The sequence below is a fragment of the Galleria mellonella genome, unplaced genomic scaffold (genome assembly GCF_026898425.1).
Source record: "Galleria mellonella isolate WM207_F2 unplaced genomic scaffold, CSIRO_AGI_GalMel_v1 utg65, whole genome shotgun sequence".
NCBI classification, from domain to species: Eukaryota; Metazoa; Arthropoda; class Insecta; order Lepidoptera; family Pyralidae; genus Galleria; species Galleria mellonella.
The window spans coordinates 2,629,523-2,655,877 of record NW_026442138.1 but is presented as its reverse complement, the minus strand read 5'-3'; the positions used below and the strand labels follow the sequence as shown (position 1 = coordinate 2,655,877).

The 26,355-nt window shown below is 34.7% G+C and overlaps 2 protein-coding genes across 3 annotated transcripts; one reads left to right on the top strand and one right to left on the bottom strand.

Moving 5' to 3' along the window:
• Positions 1-638: 638 nt before the first annotated feature.
• Positions 639-3,429, bottom strand: LOC113517749 (esterase FE4-like). Its single transcript, XM_026902494.2, has 3 exons — positions 3,225-3,429; positions 1,412-2,688; positions 639-890 (listed from the first exon to the last, which is right to left on the bottom strand). Exons 1-3 carry the CDS (start codon positions 3,399-3,401, stop codon positions 698-700), a joined length of 1,647 nt encoding a protein of 548 aa, XP_026758295.2. The 5' UTR covers positions 3,402-3,429; the 3' UTR covers positions 639-697.
• On the top strand, positions 2,843-25,961 carry LOC113514819 (uncharacterized). 2 transcript variants are annotated; one of them, XM_052900464.1, is made up of 5 exons: positions 2,843-2,924; positions 22,583-22,706; positions 24,073-24,334; positions 25,218-25,337; positions 25,800-25,961. In XM_052900464.1, exons 1-5 carry the CDS (start codon positions 2,858-2,860, stop codon positions 25,926-25,928), a joined length of 702 nt encoding a protein of 233 aa, XP_052756424.1. In that variant the 5' UTR covers positions 2,843-2,857; the 3' UTR covers positions 25,929-25,961. The 2 variants fall into 2 exon arrangements, with proteins under 2 accessions (XP_052756424.1, XP_026754711.2); XM_026898910.3 differs by lacking the exon at positions 2,843-2,924 and adding an exon at positions 20,747-20,905.
• The last annotated feature ends 394 nt before the right edge of the window (positions 25,962-26,355 follow it).

Sequence of the window (26,355 nt, the reverse complement as noted above, 5' to 3'; positions counted from 1 at the left end):
CAAAGGAACTTAGAAGACTAGGAGCGTGAAGCAAGCCAAAAGGAAACAATAGAGAAGCGTGTCAATTTCGAATTTGGTAAATAATAATATAAAAATTATAATTAATATATGTGGCCTGTACTCCACAGGGGGGTTTGCCAGTGGTTGCCACGTTTGACAGCCGAGTTGGTTACCGCATTTAAGTCCTTGGTCCGCGTTCCTTGGTCGCCTCTAACGACACCTATGGGAAAGGAAGAAAAAAATCTCGTTCTATGCCTGAACTACACAGACTATTTAACCTTGTATGAGTGAAAACAATATCTGTATGTATCCATTCCTGTGGATATACTTAATATATTGCAGAAGTGAAACTAGACATATGTATGAATATAAAATTATTAATCACTACATAGTATAAAACAAAATCGCTGTCGCTGTCTGTCCGTCTCTATGTATACTTAAATCTTTAAAACTACGCAACGGATTTTGAACGGATTTTTTTTAATAGACAGAGTGATTCCAGAGGAAGGATTATATGTACAATACATGCATAATATAATAGAGAAATACTGATAATTTTAGAGGTTTACATGCGAAGCTAGGGCAGGTTGCTAGTTTTAAAATAAAATATGAACATTTCGAATTAAATAAAAATGGTCTAACTTTTATATTAAAATTTATTTTTTTACTCTTCCTAATAAGTGATATTCTGGATTATTCAGTTTCGTTTCTCCGGTGATGATGGATTCCAGTAATGCTTTTCATAAACTTTGTTCCAAAATTCATAACTATTCGCCAACAAATCTCTCTTCATTTCTAATCTATCATTAACAGACAAATAATTGGGCTGCTCATTTGAATATTTCAACCATTTGATGTCGATTAGAGAACTTTCATAGGCAGTCGGGTCTCTGAAAGTAAATTATTCAATATTAATTTAGCCTAAAAGGTTCATACAATAGTTTTAATAATAAACTGTACTCATGTAAAAAAAAAAATAAGTAAAAATATAAAAAAATATAGAAGACTAACTTTGTCTAGTCTTCGTGACCGGAATATGGTCACTGATCGGGATAAAAAGTAGCCTATGTCCTTCTCCATCCTATATAGTAATAGTATACCAAATTTCATAGTTATAAGGATGGGATTATTGGTAATTCGAACTACCAAACTCAAAACTAAACTACTGAACCAATTTTGATAAAATTTCTATGGGACTAGTCTGGAGGTACTCGTTTAGATAAAAAAATAATTTTCTATATCAGTTTATAATGGAGTTTTGAGGTAAAAATAAAAAATACTAATTGAGTTCTTGACATCTTTTTGAAGACCGTTGGAAAAGAAATAGTTTATGAATTGCATAAAGAAATGCAATCTTATATAATTAAACTAAGTTGTATTACTGATTAATAATAGGTTCAAATATACTTACTCGTATTTAACAAAATCAGTCCACATAAATGTGAGTCTGTCTCGAGTGATCATATCGTCAACCCTTTGTGTGGATGAGAAAAAGTCCAAAATATATGCTGTTTGATCCCTGTGACTAGCTCCCAGTATTCTGTCTGCATAATTATGTCTCATATTCAACCCTCCAATATAGGAAAACTCATATAAATACACAGATCTTTTACTTTTTGCTGCATGAAGTTTGGCTGATTTCAAAATCGAGTATTTAAACATAGAATCCGAGAAATAATCTACGTAACCTTGCAGATTATCAGGAGACACTTCTTTGTTTTTGAAATAATATTCTTTTATTTCATTTATAAAGTCATCTCTTAATTTATTATCTTTAAACACTAAATCCGCTGGTAGAAACGGATTGAAATCTTTATTCATCATTTCACTCCATTCTTCAAATTTAGATACTCTAGAAAGACCTTCCATGTTGGCGAAACCTGTTAAAACTGATATATCGTGGGAATTTTTGCTCAATATATCTAACGGTGACTCCGTAAGAAACGGTTCATTATTCTCAAAAACATTTTCGATGCATGGCGCAAATCCGAATGTACTATTTGTAAGGAAGAAATTTAGACTTTTTGCAGTTATATTAGCCACTGGTGCATTTAGAAAGAATTCATTCAATTCTCTCAAGTTTCCATTATCTTTGTAACCTAATGATATGGCTACATTCTTCACAGTGCTAATTGGATCTCTGTTTATCGCAAAAGGTGATAATGCTGACCCACTTTCTAGAATAATCTTATCGATTAAACCATCTGTAGTTTTGGATAGAGCCAACAGCTCGGCCATTGTTGCACCCACACTGAAACCAGCAACTGTGACTTTTGTAGGATCACCTCCAAATTTCTTAATATTCTTATTAATCCATCTTAAAGCTGCCACTTGATCTTTTAAACCAGCATTACCTGGGATTTCTTCTGTACCCAAACAAGCAAAACCTATAGCACCTATTCTATAGTTAAAAGTGATAATAATGACATCATGCCTGGATAAGTATGGGGTTCTCATCATATTCCCATTTCCTCCGGCAAACGCGCCACTATGTATGTAAACTAACACTGGTACCAAGTTGTTTTCATTTGCAACAGTCGGCACCATTATGTTCATTTTAAGACAGTCCTCTTCACCATAAAGCATAATTTCTTCATCTTCATCACCAGTGTAGTATACTTGTTGGCAAATTATGTTTTTGGCACTCGCATGCAATGGCGTTTTTCGCGGTTCAACTGGTAAAGGTGCCTGGAATTTTGTAAATGTTTATTTTCAACTTTAAAAAGAATAAAAATATATATTACTTATATACGTAACTATACTGAACCGAATCATATTTCAAAGCATTGTTATTTTAGAACAAAATCTTAAATAAACTATCATATTTATTTCATAGGTTTTTCCAAGAGACTACAACATGGAGTTCGTCAAAAAAGAAGTTAAGAGGTTTCTTCAGGGTCGGCAACGCGCGCGTAATACTCCTGGTATTGCAGGCTTTCATAAACTATGATAACCGTTTGCCATAAGGTAGGACGTATGCTTGTTTGCCATTCCAGTATAGAAAACAAATTATAAATACAATTTACTTTTTTAATAAAAAAACATATGCTCACGATTTCATTTCTGATAAATTATTCATAAAATTATTATAACAGTGATCGATTACCTATTACTACTGTAATACTCGATTCGCCCACACTGTTCCGAGCATTATATCCAACGTAGCAGCAGACAAGCCTACCACCATCACTCATCACACAAAATCATTTTAAAACTATTCGTACCTTAAACTTATCCCTTCCAGACGGCGCAGTCGCGTACGGAACACCGTAAAATTCGAAATAATCGCCATTCCAATACTTTTCACCAACAACAGGCCCTTCGTCCAATTCTACAACTCTCGAATGCTCCTCGGCTCTTATATTTATTATTAACACACAAAAAATAATAAATCGAAACATGTCTGTTACTTATTGTAAAATAAATCAATATTGATAATGATTTATCAGCCCGGCGAGTGACTGATAATGATTTAGATAATTTTTGTTAGTTTACACGTAATTATTTGTCATTGGATTATTAGCTAGATATAATTAAGAAATTAAACCTGAAGGGGATTAGAACAGAAAATTTATCATAAAAATTTAGCCATGTTTAACCGTAATAATTGCACCGGTAAAGTTGTGGTAATGAATTGTCGGTGTCGAAGTCTAGGTTATCTGATTTAAATGTACAATAAAACTGTAACTAGACTACAGTTGTATATTAAAAAAAAATACTAAACAACTTTTGAAGAAATTATTAATTAATTATAGCTGCCTAATTCAATAAATTCCTTTTCAACGGCAATATATCTTATTCGCATGGGAAAAAGTAAAAATTATTATCGCCACGCTGCGTGCATAGATGGCTAGCTAGAAAATTAATGAATTAATTAAATTAATTCATTAATTCATGACAGGACTTTTTCTTTATTTTAAATGAAGTTTAATGTGTGTGTTTTTTTTTATATATTTTAATATACTACGAGTATACATTTATATTTGTGTTAATCGATTTTCAAAAATGAAATTAATCTTATCTCATCAGTTTTGAACCGACTTTTATAGATAAATACTATTTATTGTTTCCTCCAAAAACTCACAATAATAAACTTATTATAAATACAAACAATGACAAGAAAAGATTACACTAAGAAAACAAAAGCGACCTCTTCCAAAGCATCCTTTTTGGATTTATAATTCTATTTGTAATTCACTTATACGTTTTAAAATAACAATAATAAAATTCCTATTTTATATTAATTTAATTACTATTGAAACCATTTTTTTTTAATTAATAAGCTTTTATAAATACCATATCTGCTATTAATTATTTTCCACTACTAAACATAAGTCTTCCTCTATTGGAGAATTTTGCTAGTAGTTGCCACGCCTGGCAGGCGGGTTGACAATCGCAGGCCTCGATGATGTTTTAAAAGAGACGCTGTTGCCCATCTCTCGACCATTAATTATACATATATATAAATACTAATCTATTATCTACGTAAAAGCCATTAATCCATTGTAATATAAAATATAAACTAGATTTAGATAGCATAGTAAAAGTAACAGAACACTGTAACCAAAACTAAGTGCGTTCGTGTGTTTTGCCAAACTTTATGGCGACGTTGGCAAAGTAAAATTGGTTTACGTTGGCCTGCGCAAGCTTTGTCTACGTCCTGAATAATTTTCATTTTCAACTACCTTTTGTGTTGTGTAAATAATGTTGAATGAAAGAGCTAAATAGCGAGTACCTAAATAGATGTATCTAAGATATTTAAGGTATATTAGACTAGCTCTATACCGCAGTATTACGTCCGTAAATCAATAAATAAAAATTTTCTATATTCCAAACTGGTATATAATTTATTCATGTAACGATTGTCTACGATAACATGGCACGCCCCTCCAAAATTTAAAGAATTTAAAATGTGTGTATGTAAATATATATACAAGGTTTCGACCATGGACTATAATACTCCTTTGGCTGGATCGGTACTGAAGACTTTTTCACAAATACAAGTAACTTTGTTTGAAAAATGGTAAAGAGAATGGTTATTATGTACCATTCTTTTTTTCACTTTTCACACCCCACACAAGACTAGGAATGTCACACACAGTGATACCACTAGTATTTTAGGCGTCCACAGTAACCAATTACCATCAAACGAGCTATATACTTGTTTGCTACCTTCGTGCTATAAAAAAATTAAGAATATACAGTGTTCTGTAAGTCGTGCTTGTAAATTGACCTTGTGTGTGGTAAAATGTAAGTTAGCTTTTTTAAAAGGCCGGCAGCACACCTGCAATGCCTTTGGTGTTGTGGGTAATCATGGGCGGCGGTAGTCACTTACCATCAGGTGAGCCGCAAGCTCGTTTGCCCCCTGTTGTAAAAAAGTTATAGATTCTGGCAATAGGTAAAAAAATATAAACAAAAATGAAGTAAACCAATTATTACAAAATAGTGGGCATTTTTTTATTTTTCTAAACTTAAATAAAAGAAAATTATCGCGTACAAAATATCCTTAGTGTAGCCAGGGCCTTATTCTAATTCATGCGAACAAAGCAGCGAGATGCAGCACGCAAAAAATATTATTAAACTGAATATGACGTCAAGTTGCTCCCTCAGTCCCAGGACGGGATATCAATGGAATTAATTCCAAATAGGTTCACTGTTGCAGGCTATAATTAAAAAATATCTATGTGAATGTTTGTAGGAAATTTATTCGACTCTGTTCTAATTGGTCGAAACTGTAATTTCCCGTAGGAGTCCAAATGGCAAGTTATAAGCTGAAAGCGGACTTTTGAATATCCTATTATCATTATGATATCAGCCTCAACTGACCACTGTTAAACATAGAGCTCCCTCTATTGGAAATTTTAGCTACTAGTTGTCATGCTTGGCATACTTTGGTGATGTTTAAAAAGGAACGCTGCTACCAATCCGATCTCGAATCTCGATCATTAAGTTCCCTTAGCCGCCTCTTAGACACTCACGGGAAAAGAAAGAGTGCCGAATTCTACATCGGGACTTTTTTTTTAATGGATGATAATGGAATGGTAACTCCACCCGCGCTATCGGTATACACCGGCGGGGCACCAGTGAAGAATGATAAGTGAGGATGAAGTAGGTCAGTTAGCCCATCGTGATGAATTCAACAAGAATTGTTCACGATGGTTTCCAGGGGGAACCACGTGGAGGTCGACCTAATAAGGTATATTGCTAGCAATGGGGCTGTGAAACTCCATAGCTAACAGTCCTTTTCCCCCTCTACATCGAGACTACCCTGCGAATTGAATATGTGTTCTGCATTAATTCAGTCAGCAATTTAACAATTTAATGTTAAAGTCCGAATTAAGGTTAAGATGAGATGAATATAATGATGATGAGAAGATGGATCTAGGATATAATCGAATAGGATTTTAGGATATTTTTTTTATACAACTTAGACTGGCAAACAAACTGACGGCCCACCTGATGTAAAGTGGTAACCGTCGCCTATAGACATGAGCAGTACCATGGACATAACAGAGTATACTGTTTCGCCCATGATACCCCCATGCGTTGCCATTCCTGAGGACTCAGGTGTTATTCCTCTGTACCCTGTAAATTCACGGATATAAGTTTATTTGTATGTTTTAATCGCACACAATATATTACATAGAATCCTTTTGATTCTATGATATATGAAAAACCTCATACAATTGTGTGCCACAAAAATACAAGATAATTGGTTGGTAAGATTTACTTTCGTCTCGAACTCATTGAGGTATACGTATTACATACTACCTCAATGACAGATCCCTTATTAATTTTGTGATAAATAATGTCGCTGTTTTTAGCACTCTATTTGTTTATAACTTATGTAATTTATGATGTTAGGTATCAAAATGTAGTACATTGAAAAAAATATGTGCTCTTACTTTTATGTAATCTTGTTTTATTTCTTCTCATGTAATCTTCTAAATAGAAACAAACAAATAGTTTCATCATCATCATTTCAGCCATTATCTGTCCACTGCTGGACATAGGCCTCCCCCATAGACTGCCGATAAGGAATGGTCCTGAATCACCTACATCCACTGACTCTCTGCAATGCATTTGAGATCGTCGCTCCATCTAGTGAGGGGTCGTCCTACACTGCGTTTGCCCGTATGGGGTCGCCAATCAAGAACCTTTCTTCCCCATCGATTGTCGGTTCTTTGGTTTATGTAACCAGCCCATTGCCACTTCAACAAACACAATAATTTCATTTAAATATAATTTAAAAAAATATTTTCAAATAATATTCATCATCGCTCTCGCCTATCACATGGGCCAACGTTGTAATCTACCCGATGAAATAATTCTCGAACCGGTTGAATTATTCGCTAATGAGTCGAGCTAATGGGGTTACTTTTAATAACGATTAACCCTTTCTTTTCGTCTAATTGCTTTGGAGAATTCGAGAAGGCGTGAAAAGGATTTAACAATGGTGTGAGTCCATCTTCTTGTAGAGTCGAAGTTTTTTTTTTTTCAATTGGTGAATACAGAGTATTTTTTTTCTGTACCAATGGTTTACCATGTAGGTATAGAAATACCAGTGAACTATCATAACGAAGTTTCAGTGCAGTTTTAGAGGAGCTTCCTCCTGCGAACATTCTGGTTGTGGAATGATCTTCCTGCTGAGGCTTTTCTTGAGAGACTTTTTTTTATACAACTTAGAATGGCAAACAAGCTGACGGTCCACCTGATGGAAAGTGGTAACCGTCGCCTATAGACATGAGTAATACCATGGACATAACAGAGTATACTGTTTCGCCCATAATACCCCCATGCGTTGCCATTCCTGAGGACTCAGGTGTTATTCCTCTGTATCCTGTAAATTCACGCCAAAATTCAAATTCAGACTACAGCATAAGGTTATTCTAAAAGGCTTATTAAGGGTCGGCAACGCGCGCGTGACATCCCTGGTGTTAAAGTCCTCAACAAACTACAGAAGGACCGTACGCCTGCTTGCTATCATCATTATATCAGCCTTTACTTGTCAACTGCTGAATATAAGGCTCATCCTTGGAGGATTTTGCCAGTAGTTGCCACGCCTGGCAGGCGAGTTAGCAAACGCAGTTACGCTTTTGGTGATGTTTTAAGACGAACGCTGCTGCCTAACCCTCGGTCATTAAGTTCCCTTAGTCGACTCTTTAACACCTATGGGAAACGAAGGTGTAGGCCATTCTATGCCGAGACGACACGGCAATTAAAATACTATATATTAATTTTATTTAAATTAAAATCTATATATTTTGATGTTTTTTGGTCGACTTGATTGATTCCGTTTTCGGAAACAAGTATAATTATTAAAAAGAAGCTCATAAATAAAGAAAATATTCATCAAAACCATACACCGCGATTCCCAATGCGATCTCTGCCAGTTTTTAATAGCACCAAAACTTCAGTATAGTTAAAAGAAAATAAAATCGCCCCAGACACCCTGTGGAGCCGTCGTCTAGACTGCAGCGACATCTGTTGGCAAACTATTTAAGTATTCTCACTAATGTTACTGTATTTGAACATTGAAATTAAAACTGTATTTTTATACAGAAATCGTACATTCCTTATACGTTAGAGCCTGGATGGTCGCATACAGCACGGTTTGAACGATGTTTCCTCCCACGAACGCTCAGGTTATAGAATAAGCTCCCTGTCAAGGTTTTGAAAAGATACTGCAGCAAGGGCTTCTTCAAAAACGGGTAAAGAGGTTTCTTTAGGGTCGGTAATCCCTAATATTGCAGACGTTCATAGGCTACGATAACCATTTACCATGAGGTAGGTCGTAAGTATGCTTGTTTGCCATCTCGGTCATATAAAAAAAAAAATTTATCGTTAACATCAAAAAGTTAAAATTAAGAGTGAACATTTTACTAAATAAAAAAAAAAAAATTCATTTTCTATACTAATTTTATAGATGGGCGTGCCATTTTCATACAGAAAGCTTAAAACTTTTTTAGTTCGCCAACAAAGAACTTTTTTAATAATCAATCAAAAACATTGAAAAATATTCAATTGTTATTGACCAGAGGGAGACTTTGTACAAAAGTCGTTTGCTTGGGTATCTCTATCCTAATCGTGTTTCTACCGTGAAGCAGTATGTTTGTACGGCTGTGTTTCGGTTTGAAGGATGAAATATGACAATGAATTTACAGGGTATAGAGGAATAACATCTAAATCTTTAGGAATGACAACGCATGGTGGGTATCATGGACGAAACAGTATACTCTATTATGTCCATGGTACTGATCATGTCTATAGGCAACGGATACCACTGTCTATCATTTCGAATATCAATAGTTATGATCACGCTTAATGTAATTAAAGATTATGCCTTACAAAAAAACGACATCATTTATAATAAAACCAGTTATTTAGAATTAAATCAATAAACAAAAAAATACTAAATCGATTTTGATAAAATTTCTAAGAGGCCAATATGCATATTTTTTCAGATAAAAAAATCCAAGTCGGTTTACAACTGACGGAGTTATGAGGTAACAAATATAAAAAACACTACCGAATTTAGTAATTCCTTCTTTTTGGACTCAGTTAAGAATATATCTAAAAATTATCTTGTCAAGCATTGGCGCATTTGATTTATTTTAAACTAAGAATAGTGAAATTATTGTTAATATTTTTGTCTCTCCACACGAGGGACATTGTGATTTACACAAACATATAAATAGGCAACTGACGCCCTTAGATTATATAGATAGAGCACCGAACCTCAAAAACGGGGCAACTTTTTGTCAGCTAATTGTCAAACTAGCTGACTCGTTTTTTTATTAATATTCTATATACTTACGTATAAAATGTATCTTGACGTATTATTTAATAAATAAAATGAGTGTTTACGAATTAAAATGATGCAGATATTATAAGACAAAATAAATACAGAAGTTATAAAGGAGTCACTCATAACTATTTATCACGCAAAATTGTATGGAAAAGCTGATTCGTTTTTCTCGAAGCATTTCTATGGATACACAATTTATATAAACTAAGCTGACGCCATTTTGAAATAGATTAATATGATATTGAAATATATGACCGCAACGGGAATAACAGCGAAACGGCTTCATTCAATAACCAATAAATATTCACAGAATACGACAACTGTACGCTTTTTAATTGAAACGTGACGATTATTCGGTTATTTATCTGTCAGACGGATTTTGGGGTATATCTCATTGAAAACCCATCTCGGTTTTAAGAGATTTCCAAATCCAGTTCGATTGTAATTCTCAACTGACTGCAAAGAGGACAATGTTCTCAATTCGGTTATATATTTTTTTTACATTTTTTTTTTATATTTGTTACCTCATAACTCTCTCATTTATTAACCGATTTGGATAGTTGTTTTCTATTTGAAAGAGTACTCTTCCAGGTTGATTCCATAGAAATTTTATTCACACTCCAAATCGGCTAAGAAGTTCATTTTTAAAGATTTTCCAAGATTGAAGATCGGTTATTCTCTTTTCTTTTCTGTGGAACAAAATCAAAATTATTTTTTGTCTTTCCCAAACAAATAAAAGTCAATGAACTAATATGGCTCGAACAGCTGTTTAGAAATTAGTATAGGGGCCTTAACATTTTACAAAATTTTGTTAATGACAAATTTGTAACTGTGTAGGAAGCCTATTCAAACAGGCGCTTCTTTTTTATTATTATTACGCTGTCCATTTTTATATATATTAGTTCGTGTTTCAACCGTGAAGCAGTTGTGTTTGCATGGCTGTGTTTCAGTTTGAAGGGTGGGATATGGCGTGAATTTACTGGGTATAGAGGAATAACACCTGAGTCCTCAGGAATGGCAACGCATGGGGGGTGTACTCTGTCTCAACAGTATACTCTGTTATGTCCATGGTGCTGCTCGTGTCTATAGGCGACGGCTACCACTTTCCATCAGGTGGGCCGTCAGCTTGTTTGCCATTCTAAGTTGTATAAAAAAAACCGTGTCATCTTGTTACATTGGACTAGGATTAACTAGTTAATTAGCGACTAAGAGAACTTAATGGTCGTGGGATTGGCAACTATCGTCGTATCAGCCTTTAAGCGTCCACTGCTGAACATTTATAATATTTTGTATCTTAATTGGTAGCAATATCCCTTTTAAAACATCAACATAGCCTAATTACAGTTGCCAACCTGTCTACCAAACGTGGCAACTACTGGCAAAACCCCCCTTATGAGAGAGGCTTATGTTCAATGGTGGACTTAATAGCTGATATGATGATTACCATGATTCCTATCTTAGTTCTAGAAAAAATTAGTTATGGAAAGAGCATATTCCTTTTTAAAAGGACGGCAGCACACCTACAACGTCTCTGGTGTTATGGGTGACTATGGGCGGCGGTAGTTGTTTACCATCAGGTAAGCCGCATGTTCGTTTGCCCCCTGTGATATAAAAAAAATCTTTGTTCTGTATTAATATTGAGGTTACCATTTTTCTTTGTAGAGCAACCAACCGCTTGTTGTGAAGAAAAAACAACAAAAAATTATGCGATTCCACATTCTAAATTCAAATATTTAAAACCCGATGAAACGATACATCGTGCATCGTTGTATTTTATTATAATTAAAAATTCCTTTTTTTTTTTTCCTTGCCGGTTACCACTTCTCATCAGGTGGGCAGTCAACTTGTATGCCATAGTCGCATAAAAAAACAATAAACGCATGGTGGCCACATTTGATTCGAAAATGATTTCCGTAAGCGATTGAACTGTACAATTCGATTCCACAGGCAGACGGATCTGCCATAAATATTCATGGTGGTAGCTGCATGCTGCGATTAATTGAACATCTGCAGAGTCGTTCCCTGATTGCATACTGTTTACTCGAGTGGTTGGTTTGGGCTTGTTTTTAGAATTGTCTAGATGTTTCTCGATATTGAAATTAGACAGATGTGACAAGTGAATTCTTCGCAATAAAAGGTATTGATTTAATTATTAATTTATAATTTAAAAATTCACGTACTGGCCGGTAATAATCTGTTCCATTTATTCTTTATATCAGCTTGCTGGCGTATCACTGCATGGTGAATGCGGTGTATTCTTTTAATATTTTTTAAATTCAGTTTGTTATTTTTTTATTATTGTCTTTTTTTTTCCGAATATTCACGTACTGGCCACTAATAATATTGTAAGTACTGGCCGATAACAATCTGTTCCATTTATTCTTTCAATGAATAAATCAATGTTCAACTAACTTGCTTGCATATATCACTACAAATACAGGTTTCAATCGTGACGAAATAAATTATCTATATTACATGTATATGGAAATTCGACAAATCTTATTTAGTATAAACGTATTAAAGTGAACATAAGTTTTAAAAATAATGAAACCAGTTCTATAAAAACTAAACTACTGAAATGATTTTTATGAAATTTCTATTAGACCAATCTAAAAGCATATGCTTTCAAATAAGTTTTCTATATTGGTTTATAAATGACGGAGTTCTGAGATAAGAAACGTGAAAGAATACAACCGAATCGAGAACCTTCTTTTTTTTGAAGTCGGCTAAAATGCACTATACTATATCTCTATATGTATTAAAAAAAAGAACCGAGTTTCATACCTTCGGTCAAACTGTTTCTAATTTATTTATTTTTCTCCATCCAAAGGTTGTTTGGAAGAGATATCTCTTAGCGATAAAGCCACCCATTACTTTCTCAGTGTAATCTTTTCTTGTAATTGTTTGTATTTATAATAAGTTTACTATTGTAATCATATGGAGGAAACAATAAATATCTATTTATTCTTATTTTAAAATGAATGAAATGACTCTAAATAATGATAAGTTCAGTTACAAGGTCAGTATTAGAATTAAAAATTTTAAATTTAGAACGTTCCAACAGACACAAGCATATTTAACTTCACAAACAAACTGTATGTAAATAAATCTGAGAGAATTTTAGTAAGTCTTTCGTAAATCGATAATAAAATTTTCTTTGTATTCGTATTATATTATTTACTAATAAAGCAAGTAAAATTAATGTTAGTAATATATCTATTTTAGCTACTAGTTGTCTTTTAGTAATCCTTTTGTTACCTGACTTCGAAAAGGAGGTTAGCTGATAGACGCTAAGAAGTAACAAACAAAATGACTTTCAAATTTATAATATTAATAAGGATTTCCTTTACTCATTGTTGGTATCTCGTATCTTCTTCGAAAGTAACATGGCATCACAATTAAATACAGTCTTCATTGTTCATTTACATTCACTACTGAAAACATTACATTTAGGAAACTAGTGTGACAGATATATACACACTCTAAGACAACGCGCTGTAACTTTGCATAATGAAAAGAGAAAAGTGATATATGGATCTACTCGCTTACATATATGAGGAAATGAACTCACTATATTGAATTTCTGAGAATATATATATATATATATATATATATATATATATATATATATATATATATATATATATATATATATATATATATATATATATATATGTGTGGTCCCAGAATAGAATGGGCCACTCTTTCCTTTCCCATAGGTGTTGTAAGAGGCGATTAAGGAAACTTAACGGTTGAGGTGTTGGTTGAAACATCACCAAAACACAACTGCGGTTGCCAACCCATTTGCCAATCGTGGCAACTACTGGCAAATCGCCACTTATGGAGGACGCTTATGTTCCGTTAACAACTGCTGATTATAATGATGATGATATAATAAAAAATCTATTTCAAATAATTTAACCGATTTGATAGAAATTTGATGGAATTTAACACTAAGAAGACACAAGTCTGCGCGTTCGCCACAAAAAGACGCCGTTTGACGTATCTCCTCACTTTTAGGGCACTTCCCTCGATAAAAAGTGGAGTCTAGGAGTTGTAAAAAAAAATCATCGTGATTAATTCTTGTGAAATTCGTCACAATGGGCTAATTGACCTATTTTCATACTCACCTATCATCTCTCACTGGTGCCCCGCCAGTGTATACCAATAGCGCAGGCGGAATTACCAATCCATTATCATCCATTAAAACATACATAAACTGCCAAAAACAACACATCCTTTTGGCTTCGCCTAAAAAAGAACATACATCACCTTGTTTTTGTCACGCTCTAGAGAATTCGAACAGCGATTTTAATTTTGGCGCTGAGAGGTTTTAAAATAAAAAAAAAAATGAGGTCAGATTCAAATAAATCACTCCCGAGTTGGGTAGCTTTTGGCACCACTTTTAACTCGCCACGTTGTACACTTGATGCCCATTATAAGTATACATATATTACCAAAAACTTTTATTATAATACAATTTATTATTTAACACATTTATATTATATTTGTATATATTAATTAGTATTTGATTTTACAATTTATAACTTGCTTTGTTTTTATTAATTTTTTTTATGTATTTTATTATTTATATAACTCTTTCTTGCGCCAGAAACATAAATATAAACAAAGACATATAAACAATTTAAGTGAAATACAGTAGCATAAAGTACAGATTAAAATATAATACATAAAGGTACAAAATAGAGTCTTATCACTACGGCAATCTCTTACAGACAACATTTAGTTAAAGGAGAACATACAGAAGTGGGTAGGCGGCGCAAGAGTGAATTAATAATAACTTCAACGTACATAAAATACAAAAAATTATAATGTACAAAAACATCAAAATATAAATTATTTATCAAACTACTTATTATAACAAATAATATATACAACATATACATATAAATATATACATAGAACACACAAGGAAATATTTTAGGAAATAGAATATCAATAGGAAATATACTGTGTAATGTATTTTTTTACACAACTTAGAATGGCAAACAAGCTGACGACTCATCTGATGGAAAGTGGTAACCGTCACCTATAGACATGAGCATTGAGCAGTACCATGGACATAGCAGAGTATACTGTTTCGCCCATGGAACCTTTCATACATATAAACATATACATAGAACACACAAGGAAATATTTTATATGTATTTTTAGTATATATTATAAATAAATAAATAAGTGCATTATTAATTACCCATAATTTTGAAAAATATTATGATATATTAGCTTAGAAAAAATGGCAAAAAACTTAACAATAGTTTTTTATAAAACTTGAATTTTATAAAACGAAACGAACTACATACTTTTGGCCGTATTTGCACTCACTCGTCTAGATTGCCGACGTGGAAATACCCTTAAACCTTATGTTGGAAAGTACTAAATATATACTTTCTATTTCAGTAATTCTCATACCTCTTATTTGTAGCTAAATTTACTGAATGTGTCATTATAAATAAAAAAAGAACTTATTTACATCTGGCTACGGAAACATTAAGCATATGTTTTTTATACCTATTACAAAGGTCGAAGGGAAGAAATTGTTTGTAAAGTGGAAAAATAGGAAGGTTAGTCCTCATTGGTAATGCTAATAATATACCCTATCAGGTCAAAATCCACGCGTTGGGGGGTGGGGGGAAGGGATTGTAAGTAATGAAGACTAGCAGGCCCATTGCTAGCAATATACCCCGTCAGGTTGACCTCCATATAGTCTCCCCCGGAAACCATCGTGCTTAATTCCAAGTGTATTCATCACGATAGGCTAACTGTCCTGCCTTTTCATTCTCACTTATCATTCCTCACTGGTGCCCAGCATATTCCGTTAGCGTAAACGGAGTTACCATTCCATTAAAATCGTAAAAAAACATACAACAAAAAAATCAATTTTACCGGACTTTGTACAAAAGTTGTTTGCATGGGCACCTCTGTCCCATTCGTGTTTCTACCATAAAGCAGTTGTTTGCATGGCTGTGTTTCAGTTTGAAGGGTGAGATATGACAGTGAGTTTACAGGGTACATAGGAATAACACCTAAGTCCTCAAGAATGGCAAGGCATGGGGGGTATCATGGGCGAAACAATATACTCTGTTATGTCCATCGTACTGCTCATGTCTATAGGCGACGGTTACCACTTTCCATCAGGTGGGCTGTCAGCTTGTTTACAATTCTAGGTTGCATAAAAAATAAACTTTTTGTGCAAACAGTCCACTTGTTGCAAAATCGACTTGAATATAAAAAAAAATACAAATAAATTGAGTACTTCCTCCTTTTTGAAGTCGATTCATGCTTTAACACCTTGATGAGTTTTTATATAATTTGGTGCACATATGAACCGAATTCAAAAGCAATATAGCATTGTGCTTTGCAAAAAAAAGTTATATCAATGCTGAGCACATACACACCGACAAACGAAACGAGAGATTTTGTAGACACATTAGACAATTTAAAATCTTTGAATATAGAATGCAGAATTATATGTTTGCAAATGAATTTTCTTTCGTAATATGAATACAAGCAATCGTCACATATTAACTAACAACTGTATTGGTAAATCTGATATGTATATATTATATATATTAGATTTACTAGAAATATGTATATATTATAAATAAATAAATAAACTGCATTGCTAGTAATAGACCTAATAGGGTACTATGGGAGGAAAAGGGATTGTTAGTAATGGAGACTAAAAATCCCATTGCTAGCAATATATCCAACCAGGTCGACCTCCTCGCGGTTCCCCCTGGAAACTATCATGATTAATTCCTGATGAATTTATCATGATGGGGTAACTGGCCTGTTTTCATCCTCATCGATCACCTTTCACTGGTGCCCCGCCAGCGTATCCCATTAGCGCAGGCGAGGTAACCACTCCATTTTCATCCAATAAAAAAAAAATAGGGTACTATCATGTCAACTTCCATATTTTTTCCAGGTTTTTATTTGATTATGTTACAAACAATATAGGGTATATTGTTTGTAAGTCAAGTATTTTTTTATGCAAATTAGAATGACAAACAAGCTAAGGGCCCACCTGATGGAAAGTAGTAACGTCGCCTATAGACATGAATAGTATCATGGACATAACAGAGTATACTGTTTTGCCCATGATACCCCCCCATGCGTTGCCATTCCTGAGGACTCAGGTGTTACTCTGTGTACCCTGTAAATTCACTGCCATATCTCACCCTTCAAACCGAAACACAGTCGTACAAACACAACTGCTTCACAGTAGAAACACGAATGGGACAGAGGTGTCCAAACAAACGACTTTTGTACAAAGTCTTCCTCTAGTAAAGTGTAAAACTGCATCCACAGAACTTTCTTACTATTCAATTTATCTTGTATTAATAAAAAAAAAACAAGTAACAGAGCGTCTACGACTCTAAATGGACGTCACTCTTCAGTCATTTTAACGGAAAATGTCCTTCCCTACGCCGCGCTTTCGAAATGACCAAGGAATGACGTCGTATTTATGTCAAAGTAATAAAAGATTTATTTTTAAAAGAATTTTATTTCTAAAAATAATGAAATCAAACGTTTTACCTCTAAATATGAAACAGAGTCGTAAAACGTAAGTCCTCTCGTGCTGTAGGCATCAATAAGTTCACACTTCACAGTTTTATTTCAGCAATTCGTATTCGATGAAGTTTATTGGGTTTTTTAATGGTCGTAAAAAGAACGGTAAACATGAATACAATGTTAAAGAGCCATATTATTTCCCTTTTTTTTATTGCGAAACGTTTAAATCTTAATGCTTTTATAGTTTTCTGCGCAGCCAACCGTCAGTCCTGTATTCGAGTGTATTTTTTTTTACTATTAAAAGGGTCCCGCAATTGATCACAGTCTCAACTGATGGAAAGCGGTGATGTGGTCTAAGATAAGGCCCACGTATAGCCTATTCACATTTGCCTTAAATTGGTGCAGATTATATTAAAATGGAAAAACATAAGCAAGGAGAGAGTTCCGCTGCTTGGCCGTGCGCATGATGAAGGACCTTCATCTACCGACTTCAAAAAGAGGAGATTTTCCATTCGTTTTTTATTGTTTGTCTTACACTGTTTAATTCTAAATCGTGTGTAATGAGTATTTTTAAAGGATTTGTCTCATCTACTCACTAATATTATTTTTTTTTTCTTCCTTTTATAGAGTAAACTCTTGTGTTACTTTTTGTGTACGGGTTTTATACGATATCTTGGCTAATTCTGATTTTGATGATATTTTTTTTCTCTATTATTTTTATTCTTGTTTTTTTTACTTATAAAAAAATATAGGTCATTGGTAATCGTTGAAGTGATTATATGTATGGTATTGAAAATTAATGATTACCCATTCGAATTATTTGGTATCTATAGATATTTTATTGTCCGGTATCCGTTTAAAATATGTATTCATATTACATTAGTTAATGCCCAATCTGACATTATTAAACCCCTTTAAATTTGAATGGGTTAACACAAAAACTTCATTAGTATGCCAAGAGGTTCAGGTGTCAACCACAAACAGGACGTAAGTAATAAACGGAAGCGATTTTCAAGAGACTTCCAAAAAGAAAAGGCATTGAATTCATTCATATTTTTATAGTCGTGTATAAGTCGTATAAGATCATTAATCTTTCAGAAAGGAACAGTCTCTTATATTTAGTATTCTATACTTACTCCAATTTTTAATTATAAACTTTTGCTCATAAAAATAACAGTAATATATTTTGGCCGTTCTTGTCAGCTGAAATTAGAATTATAAAAAAATAACTATTCAAAACTTATTATAATTAATTTTACTCAAATAAAAATTCTTATTCTTATTTCTTGAAGGTTTCAGTGTTAAATCTGTTCGGGAATACAGCTGGGAGTTGAATCCATTATTTGATTGTACATGAAAGGCAGTATGCAAATAAAAACGCACACAAAAATGCACTTATCGCTAGAACAAAACGTTGAATTAGTATATTTAACATTAATACATTTGCAAATACCAAATAATATATCTTTTATTTTAATAGTTGAAATTACCATACCATATCAACCGTTAACTGTCCACTGCTGAACATAGGCCTTACCCATAATTGTCATGCGAAGAAGACATATTCTCTTTCTCCCTCTCGATTTCTGTTTTAAATTATGTGAATTTTTTTTATACAACTTAGAATGGCAAACAAGCTGATGGCCCACCTGATGGAAAGTGGTGACCGTCGCCTATAGACATGAGCAGTACCATGGACATAACAGAGTATACTGTTTCGCCGATAATACCCCCCATGCGGTGCCATTCCTGAGGACTCAGGTGTTATTCCTCTGTACCCTGTAAATTCACGCCATATCCCAACCTTCAAACCGAAACACAGCCATGCAAACACAACTGCTTCACGGTAGAAACACGAAAGGGACAGAGGTACCCAAGCAATCGACTTTTATACAAAGTCTCCCTCTGGTGAAAATCTGGAATGTATAAAATGTATAAATGAAATAATTAGTAATAGTACTTAAGAAATTGTAAATTAGCTTTAATTTATGTACTGTAATTGTTAATATTAGGTACACTAATGAAATGAATAAATGGCTATTTTTTTTTATTTATTTATTCTGTATTGCACAATAAAACTTTGTACAAGTGGCGAGCTTAATGCCATATGGCATTCTCGACCAGCTAACCATTGGGTAAAAACACTATATATACTAATATATGTGATTGCAACATTTTTTTTTTATCAATTATTTCTAAACTTTTATAGTATCTTCTTTAAAACTACAAATTGTTAACTACAATTAGTTAATGCGCAATAATTCACAGCAAAAACGCCATACGCTTTTCACTAACACCATACAACAATATTCCCCGTATCCTGTCACACAGATCCGAGCTGACAAAGGTCTGTGCAAATCGACAGTTTTTGGCAGGTGTCATGGCGTGTCACAGAGGCAGAGTGGTTTACAAAGTTGTCACGATTGACGCCAACATTAATGTGATTTGGCAATATCATTACAAAATCATTTGTTCAATTTACTAATATAATAAACTAGACGATGTTTGTGCATGGTGATGAGGAATCACCATCATCATTAATCATCAATAAATTATTGTTATTTAGAATGACGTAGCCACTTATCCCTCTACCATTATATTCCCTTAGTCGCCTCTTACAACAGCCACGGGAAAGGAAAGGGTGGCCCAATCTATGTTGGGACCGCACGGCAAAATAAGATGGTGTTTTTATATGGGTGAAGTGGAAAGGTCACCCTGCCTGTGCTATCGGTATACGCTAACGGGGCACCAGTGATGGGTGACAGGTGAGGATAGCAGGTCAGTTGGCCCATAATAACCAATTGAACAAGAAATAACCACTATGGTTTCCAGGGGGAACCGCGTGGAAGTCGACCTGATAGGGTGTATTGCTAGCAATGAGATTGTTAAATCTCATTACTAACAATTTCTTTGTCCCCAAAAGAACTCAGATGTTATTCCTCTGTACCTTATAAATTCACTGCAATATCCCACCCTTTAAACCGAAACACAACCATGCAAACACAACTCACCAGAGGGAGACTTTGTAAAAGTCGATTACTTGGGTAGCTCTGTCACATTCGTGTTTTTTCCGTGAAGCAGTTGTATTGTAGGGTGGGATATGGCGTGAATTTACAAGGTACAGAGGAATAACACCAGAGACCTCAGGAATGGCAACGCATGGGGAGTATTATGGGCGAAACAGTATACTCTGTTATGTCCATGGTACTGCTCATGTCTATAGGCAACAGTTACCACTTTCCATCAGGTGGGCCGTCAGCTTGTTTGCCATTCTAAGTTATATAAAAAAAATGTATATTTCAAATAAAAAACAACATGTATAACCAATTACTGATATACATCATATCTAGTATTTAATTTATCAAAATCAATTGTACATTAGCATAATCATGGTCATTAAATAGATATTGAATCTATATTGTTATTACATGAAAATTCAAAACAATTCAATACAATACGCACAAGATATAACACCTCTATTAATCATGACTAAAATATATTTAGGTTTATTTGCTCTATTGAACTGCGCTGTTTTTCTAAACTGTACATTGACTAGGGGTAAGTTATTATATTTTTTGATTTCTTTGATGATAAATTTGAGTTTATAAGCAAGTAAGATTGATATCTGATAGCATGCCTAACAAGTTAACTCGTAACTGTTATTGGCGCTATAAACTCTATAACTAGTTATAGGGTGAAAAGGTTTCTCCAGGGTCGGCAACGCGCGCGTAATACCCCTGGTATTGCAGACGTTCATAGGCTACGGTAACCGCTCACCATCAGGTGGGCCGTATGCTTGTTTGTCACCTCAGTGGTATAAAAAAATCGATAAATTTTGTCTGTCTGTATATTTGTTCCGGCATCAGATAAAACCTACAGCAGCAAATTGTATATGGCAGTGATTTTGCAATCTGTAAGGTGTGTGTGCCACACGTTGACCACGTGTGGCCCACACACACACAGAGGCATTGTTCGATGTTATAAAGATAGGTTTATTAAAAATAATGATAATTAAAACATTTGTATATTAATACAAATTAACAAAAAAATAAGTAAGGTCGTCGAAATATTATTTCGTACTGGAGGGGGTCATGAAAAAGGTTGAAAAACACTGATACTCGTATATGGTTTTCATAGTTGCATTCGTGTTGGTACTTCTAAAACGTATAAAGTCAAATTTATGTATGGGAGGGAGACTTTGCACAAAAGTCGATTGCTTGGGTACCACTGTCCCATTCGTGTTTCTATCATGAAGCAGTTGTGTTTGCATGGCTGTGTTTCGGTTTGAAGGGTGGAATATGGCGTGAATTTACAAGGTACAGAGGAATAACACCTGAGTCCTCAGGAATGGCAACGAATGGGGGTATCATGGGCGAAACAGTATACTCTGTTATGTCCATGATACTGCTCATGTCTATAGGCGACGGTTACCACTTTCCATCAGGTGGGCCGTCAGCTTGTTTGCCATTCTAAGTTGTATAAAAAAAATGTATAAATGATAAGTTATTATCACTTTATCAATTAAGACACGACCATAAATCTCACAATAAAGTCGAAATATCACGATAAATATTTGTGGGAAGAATTAATTTTATCCTCAACCGACTTTATTGTGAGAAAAAGGAAGTTCTTAATTCGGTTTTATGCGCAGAGATGTGGCATCTCTGTGCATCTTCTACCGAATTTATAATGGGGAGTGTTCTGAGGAATTGTTCGGATTGATACCTGCTGCTGACTTTCACCACCGTACAACCCGCCACAAACTAAAGTTTCATCCCAATCATCTGGACGAGTGGCGGTCTTCCACCGTGCATTTTTCAAGGCACTTTCTTCCATGCACAACCATTCTTTGGAATCAACTTCTCTTAAATCGTATTTCCGAACCGATACGACAACATAATCTTCAAGAAAAGAGTATATTCCTTTTTAAAAGGCCAGCAGCACACCTGCAATGCCGCTGGTGTTGTGGGTGATCATGGGCGGCGGTAGTCACCATCAGGTGAGCCGCATGCTCGTTTGCCCGGTGTATTCATCACAATCGACTAACTGACCTGCCCTTTCATCTCGCCTATCATCCCTCACTGGTGCCCCGTCAGTGTATACCGTTAGCGCAGGCGCTACCATTCCATTGTCGTCCATTCAAAAAAAACTATAGTTAATTACATTGAAAAACATCATGTGTGACTATGAAATGTTTACCAAGAAGAAAATTTTTAATCTTGTATTTTTTTACAGCGAGAAATGTACATCTTGTCGACCACAAAGGGTATATGAGAAGAGTAATTAACGAAGCCATGAGAGATGTGGAGAAGATGGGATGGTGGAATTTAGATATACCTGAATTTTCTATGGTCATAAAGTAAGTTATGTGTATGTATTTATTTATTTACACTTTATTGCACCAAATAAAAAGAGAAATAACAAATACAGTAAGTATTAATGAGAAGTGATACAAAAGGCGGCCTTATCGCTAAGCAATCTCTTCCAGACAACCTTTGGGTAGAGGACATTGAGAAAAAGACACAGGGTAGGTGACGCACTATTATATAAATATTATCATATACAAACATATATACATACATATACACACATAGATACACATTTAAACCAGAGGGAGACTTTGTACAAAAGTCGATTGCTTGGGTACCTCTGTCCTATTCGTGTTTCAACCGTGAAGCAGTTGTGTTTGCATGGCTGTGTTTCGGTTTGAAGGGTGGGATATGGCGTGAATTTACAGGGTACAGAGGAATAACACCTGAGTCCTCAGAAATGGCAACGCATGGGGGGTATCATGGGCGAAACAGTATACTCTGTTATGTCCATGGTACTACCCATGTCTATAGGCGACGGTTATCACTTTCCATCAGGTGGGCCGTCAGTTTGTTTGTCATTCTAAGTTGTATAAAAAAAACATACATATATTATATATACACAATCAAATATATACATAAACATACACATACTTAACAGCACACATACAACAGAAGAAAATGGCGAAGGAAAACGAAGAGAGAATACAGGAAAATAGTATGTATGATCTTTTTAACGCTTGTATTAATAGATTGCCGTGCCTGCAGCGCCATATTGTAATCCCCTCATCGACATCATCATCATATCAGCCCCTAACCGTCCACTGCTTCATGGTTAATTCCAGATGAATTCATCATGATGGGCTAACTGGCCTGTTTTCATTCTCATCTATCACCCTTCACTGGTGCTCCGCCAGCGTATCCCGTTAGCGCAGGCGGGGTTACAATTCCATTTTCACCTATCAAAAAAAATCGTCCACTGCTGAACAAAACCCAAGGGGGAGGCCCTTGGGTTTTGCCAGTAATTGCCACGCTTGGCAGGCGAATTGGCAATTGCATTTTGCCATCTGCCCATCTGCCCATCCCTACCTTCCCATAGTCGTTTCTTGCGTCACCCACGATAAAGGAATGGATGGCATTTTGTATGCCGGAACAATACGGCCATTAAAAATCCTACAATGCCTACATTAAGCCGTGTGGTTCCGACATAGAAGGGACCATTCTTTCCTCTCCCGTAGGTGTAAGAGGCGACTAAGGAAACATAATGGTCTGAGAATGAACTACTGACAAAAACGTCTAAGGCCTACGTTCAGCAGTAGACAGTTAATACTAATATGTTATGTATGAGTATGTAATATAATTTTTTTTTAAATATAATGCATTTTCTTAATATGGTAACTTTTTTTTTTCTTTTAGCGAAGACGTTCTACATTGGCCAGTAGTCGGTACAGTCTACTTCCGTCATGGTTTTACCACATCCATTCAACGGTTGGAAATATCGAATAGTATAAATCAAAATTGGAATTGGAACGTAGATGGCACTGCTGTGGTAAGAGTGACGGGGTCGCTTGTTATGCACGACGTAGTGGTTGGATTCGATGTGGAGTCGCATATAAATAATATTGTTCATCATTCTACTGCAACGTTCAGGCGTGCAACGCTTACTTGTAATATTGCGGTGAGTGATTATTTTTAAATGCCGAATCCAGTATCTCGATATGATGTATCACTAGTCATAAGCTATAAAAATATACGCACCTTCTTTTCTAGAGGCAGAATAACTGTTCCACGCATGTCACATGTCCAGCTAAAAAATGTACCAATTCCTGTAATATAAACATTTAAATACTAAAAATGTTTTTTACCAGAGGGAGACTGTACAAAAGTCGATTGCTTGAGTACCTCTGTCCCGTTCGTGTTTCTACCGTGAAACAGTTACGGTGTGAATTTACAGGGTACAGAGGAATAACACCTGAGTCCTCCAAAATGGCAACACATGGGGGGTATCATGGGCGAAACAGTATACTCTGTTATGTCCATGGCACTGTTCATGTCTATACGCGACGGTTACCACTTTGCATCAGGTGAGCCGTCAGCTTTTTTGCCATTCTAAGTGGTATAAAAAAAAGTTCACATTATTTTTAAATACGTATATAGGAAAATATGAAGCGATGAAAATTAATTCAGATGATAAGCGCTCGTGTTATAAATTTGACGTGTCTGTGTATCTATCTGTGGCGTTACATGTTCTAAACGAAAGGACACTCGCCATCTGCAGGGAATCTATGGGATTCACAACTTGAAACCAGAATGATCACGCACTGTGCAGTCCCGCGAACAATCAGGTTGTGGAATGTTCTTCCTGCCGAGGATTTCCCTAGAGACTGCAGTATGGTGTTTCAAAAATCGTATTAAGGTTTCTTAAGGGTCGGCAACGCGCTCGTGACATCCCTGGAGTTATAAGTATCCATAGGCAACGCTAACTCCGTTTACTATCAGATGGGCCGTATGCTTGTTTGCCACCATAATTAAAAAAACATTGTTAAAAAATTTTGTTTCAGTTATTCAAGAATATGCACACGAACGAAATGCATGTTACTGTGGATGTGTCACACCCAACTAGTTCCAATAGATTGGTATTCATGCCATCAGATAACATAACACAAGTTATAACTGCTTTAGTAAGTATTGTATATACTGTAGCTGTATCTCGTAGCATTACTCTTTACGGTTTTATGGCAGTGAATTTACATGGTACACAGAAATAACACCTGAGTCCTCAGGAATGGCCACGCATGGGGGGTATCATGGGCGAAACAGTATAATACTCTGTTATGTACATGGTACTGCTCATGTCTATAGGCGACAGTTGCCATTTTCCATCAGGTGGGCTGTCAGCTCCTTTGCAATTCTAAGGTGCTTAAAAAATACTCACATGAATACAAAGTGTCTCATGTTTTAATTTTGGATGTAACCTACCCGTGTGATTAATTTCATCCAAATCCATTCAGCCGTTTAAGCGTAATAGAGTAAAAAAATGTCCAAATACTTATACAAACTTTCAAATTTATAATCATCATTATCATGTCACCTCTTCCATTTTTGAAGTCGGATGAAAATAAAAAAATGCTTTCTATTTTCAGTACAACCAAAACAGTACCTTCACTGGCATCACTCAATGGGGACCGCAGATATTTGAACCAATCTTTTTAGACGTCGTTACAAACAAAATCGAGTTTCCGGACGTATGTTACGACTGTCCCGTGTCGTAATTATTTCATTAATAAAACTACATTAAAATAGTTTTTTACCTTTTTTCTTTACTATAAACTTTATCTGTGAACTGATAGAATTTAAAATTTAATATCCTAAATAAATATTCTAACATTAATTTAATTAATTTTTTTAATTAAATTAGAATAACTCCGTATTACTTTTTTAAAAATTGTCACTAATAAAATCTATTTCTAGCACATTTATTGCGGTGCATTCGTAGGAAATGTGCTAGAAATAATATGAATATTGGACTGTAAAATAATTTTGTTAATAAAAATATTTTTATACAGTTTGTTTAATTGTAATTTTGATAGTAGACTAATAGAATTTAAAATTTAAAAAAAAAATAATTCTTCAACTTAAACTTTTAAACAAATGTTTTTTTTTTATATTCTTGGGAATGAAATCAAATTTGTGGACGTT

Excerpts from the sequence above, each read along its gene's own strand:
- LOC113514819 (XM_026898910.3), top strand. The coding sequence starts at position 20,776 with ATGAAAATTCAAAACAATTCAATACAATACGCACAAGATATAACACCT. Across the intron at positions 20,906-22,582 it reads AAACTGTACATTGACTAGGG|CGAGAAATGTACATCTTGTC; the intron begins GTAAGTTATTAT and ends ATTTTTTTACAG. Across the intron at positions 22,707-24,072 it reads GAATTTTCTATGGTCATAAA|CGAAGACGTTCTACATTGGC; the intron begins GTAAGTTATGTG and ends TTTTTCTTTTAG.
- LOC113517749 (XM_026902494.2), bottom strand. The coding sequence starts at position 3,401 with ATGTTTCGATTTATTATTTTTTGTGTGTTAATAATAAATATAAGAGCC. Across the intron at positions 2,689-3,224 it reads CTGGAAGGGATAAGTTTAAG|GCACCTTTACCAGTTGAACC; the intron begins GTACGAATAGTT and ends ACAAAATTCCAG. Across the intron at positions 891-1,411 it reads ACTGATTTTGTTAAATACGA|AGACCCGACTGCCTATGAAA; the intron begins GTAAGTATATTT and ends ATTTACTTTCAG.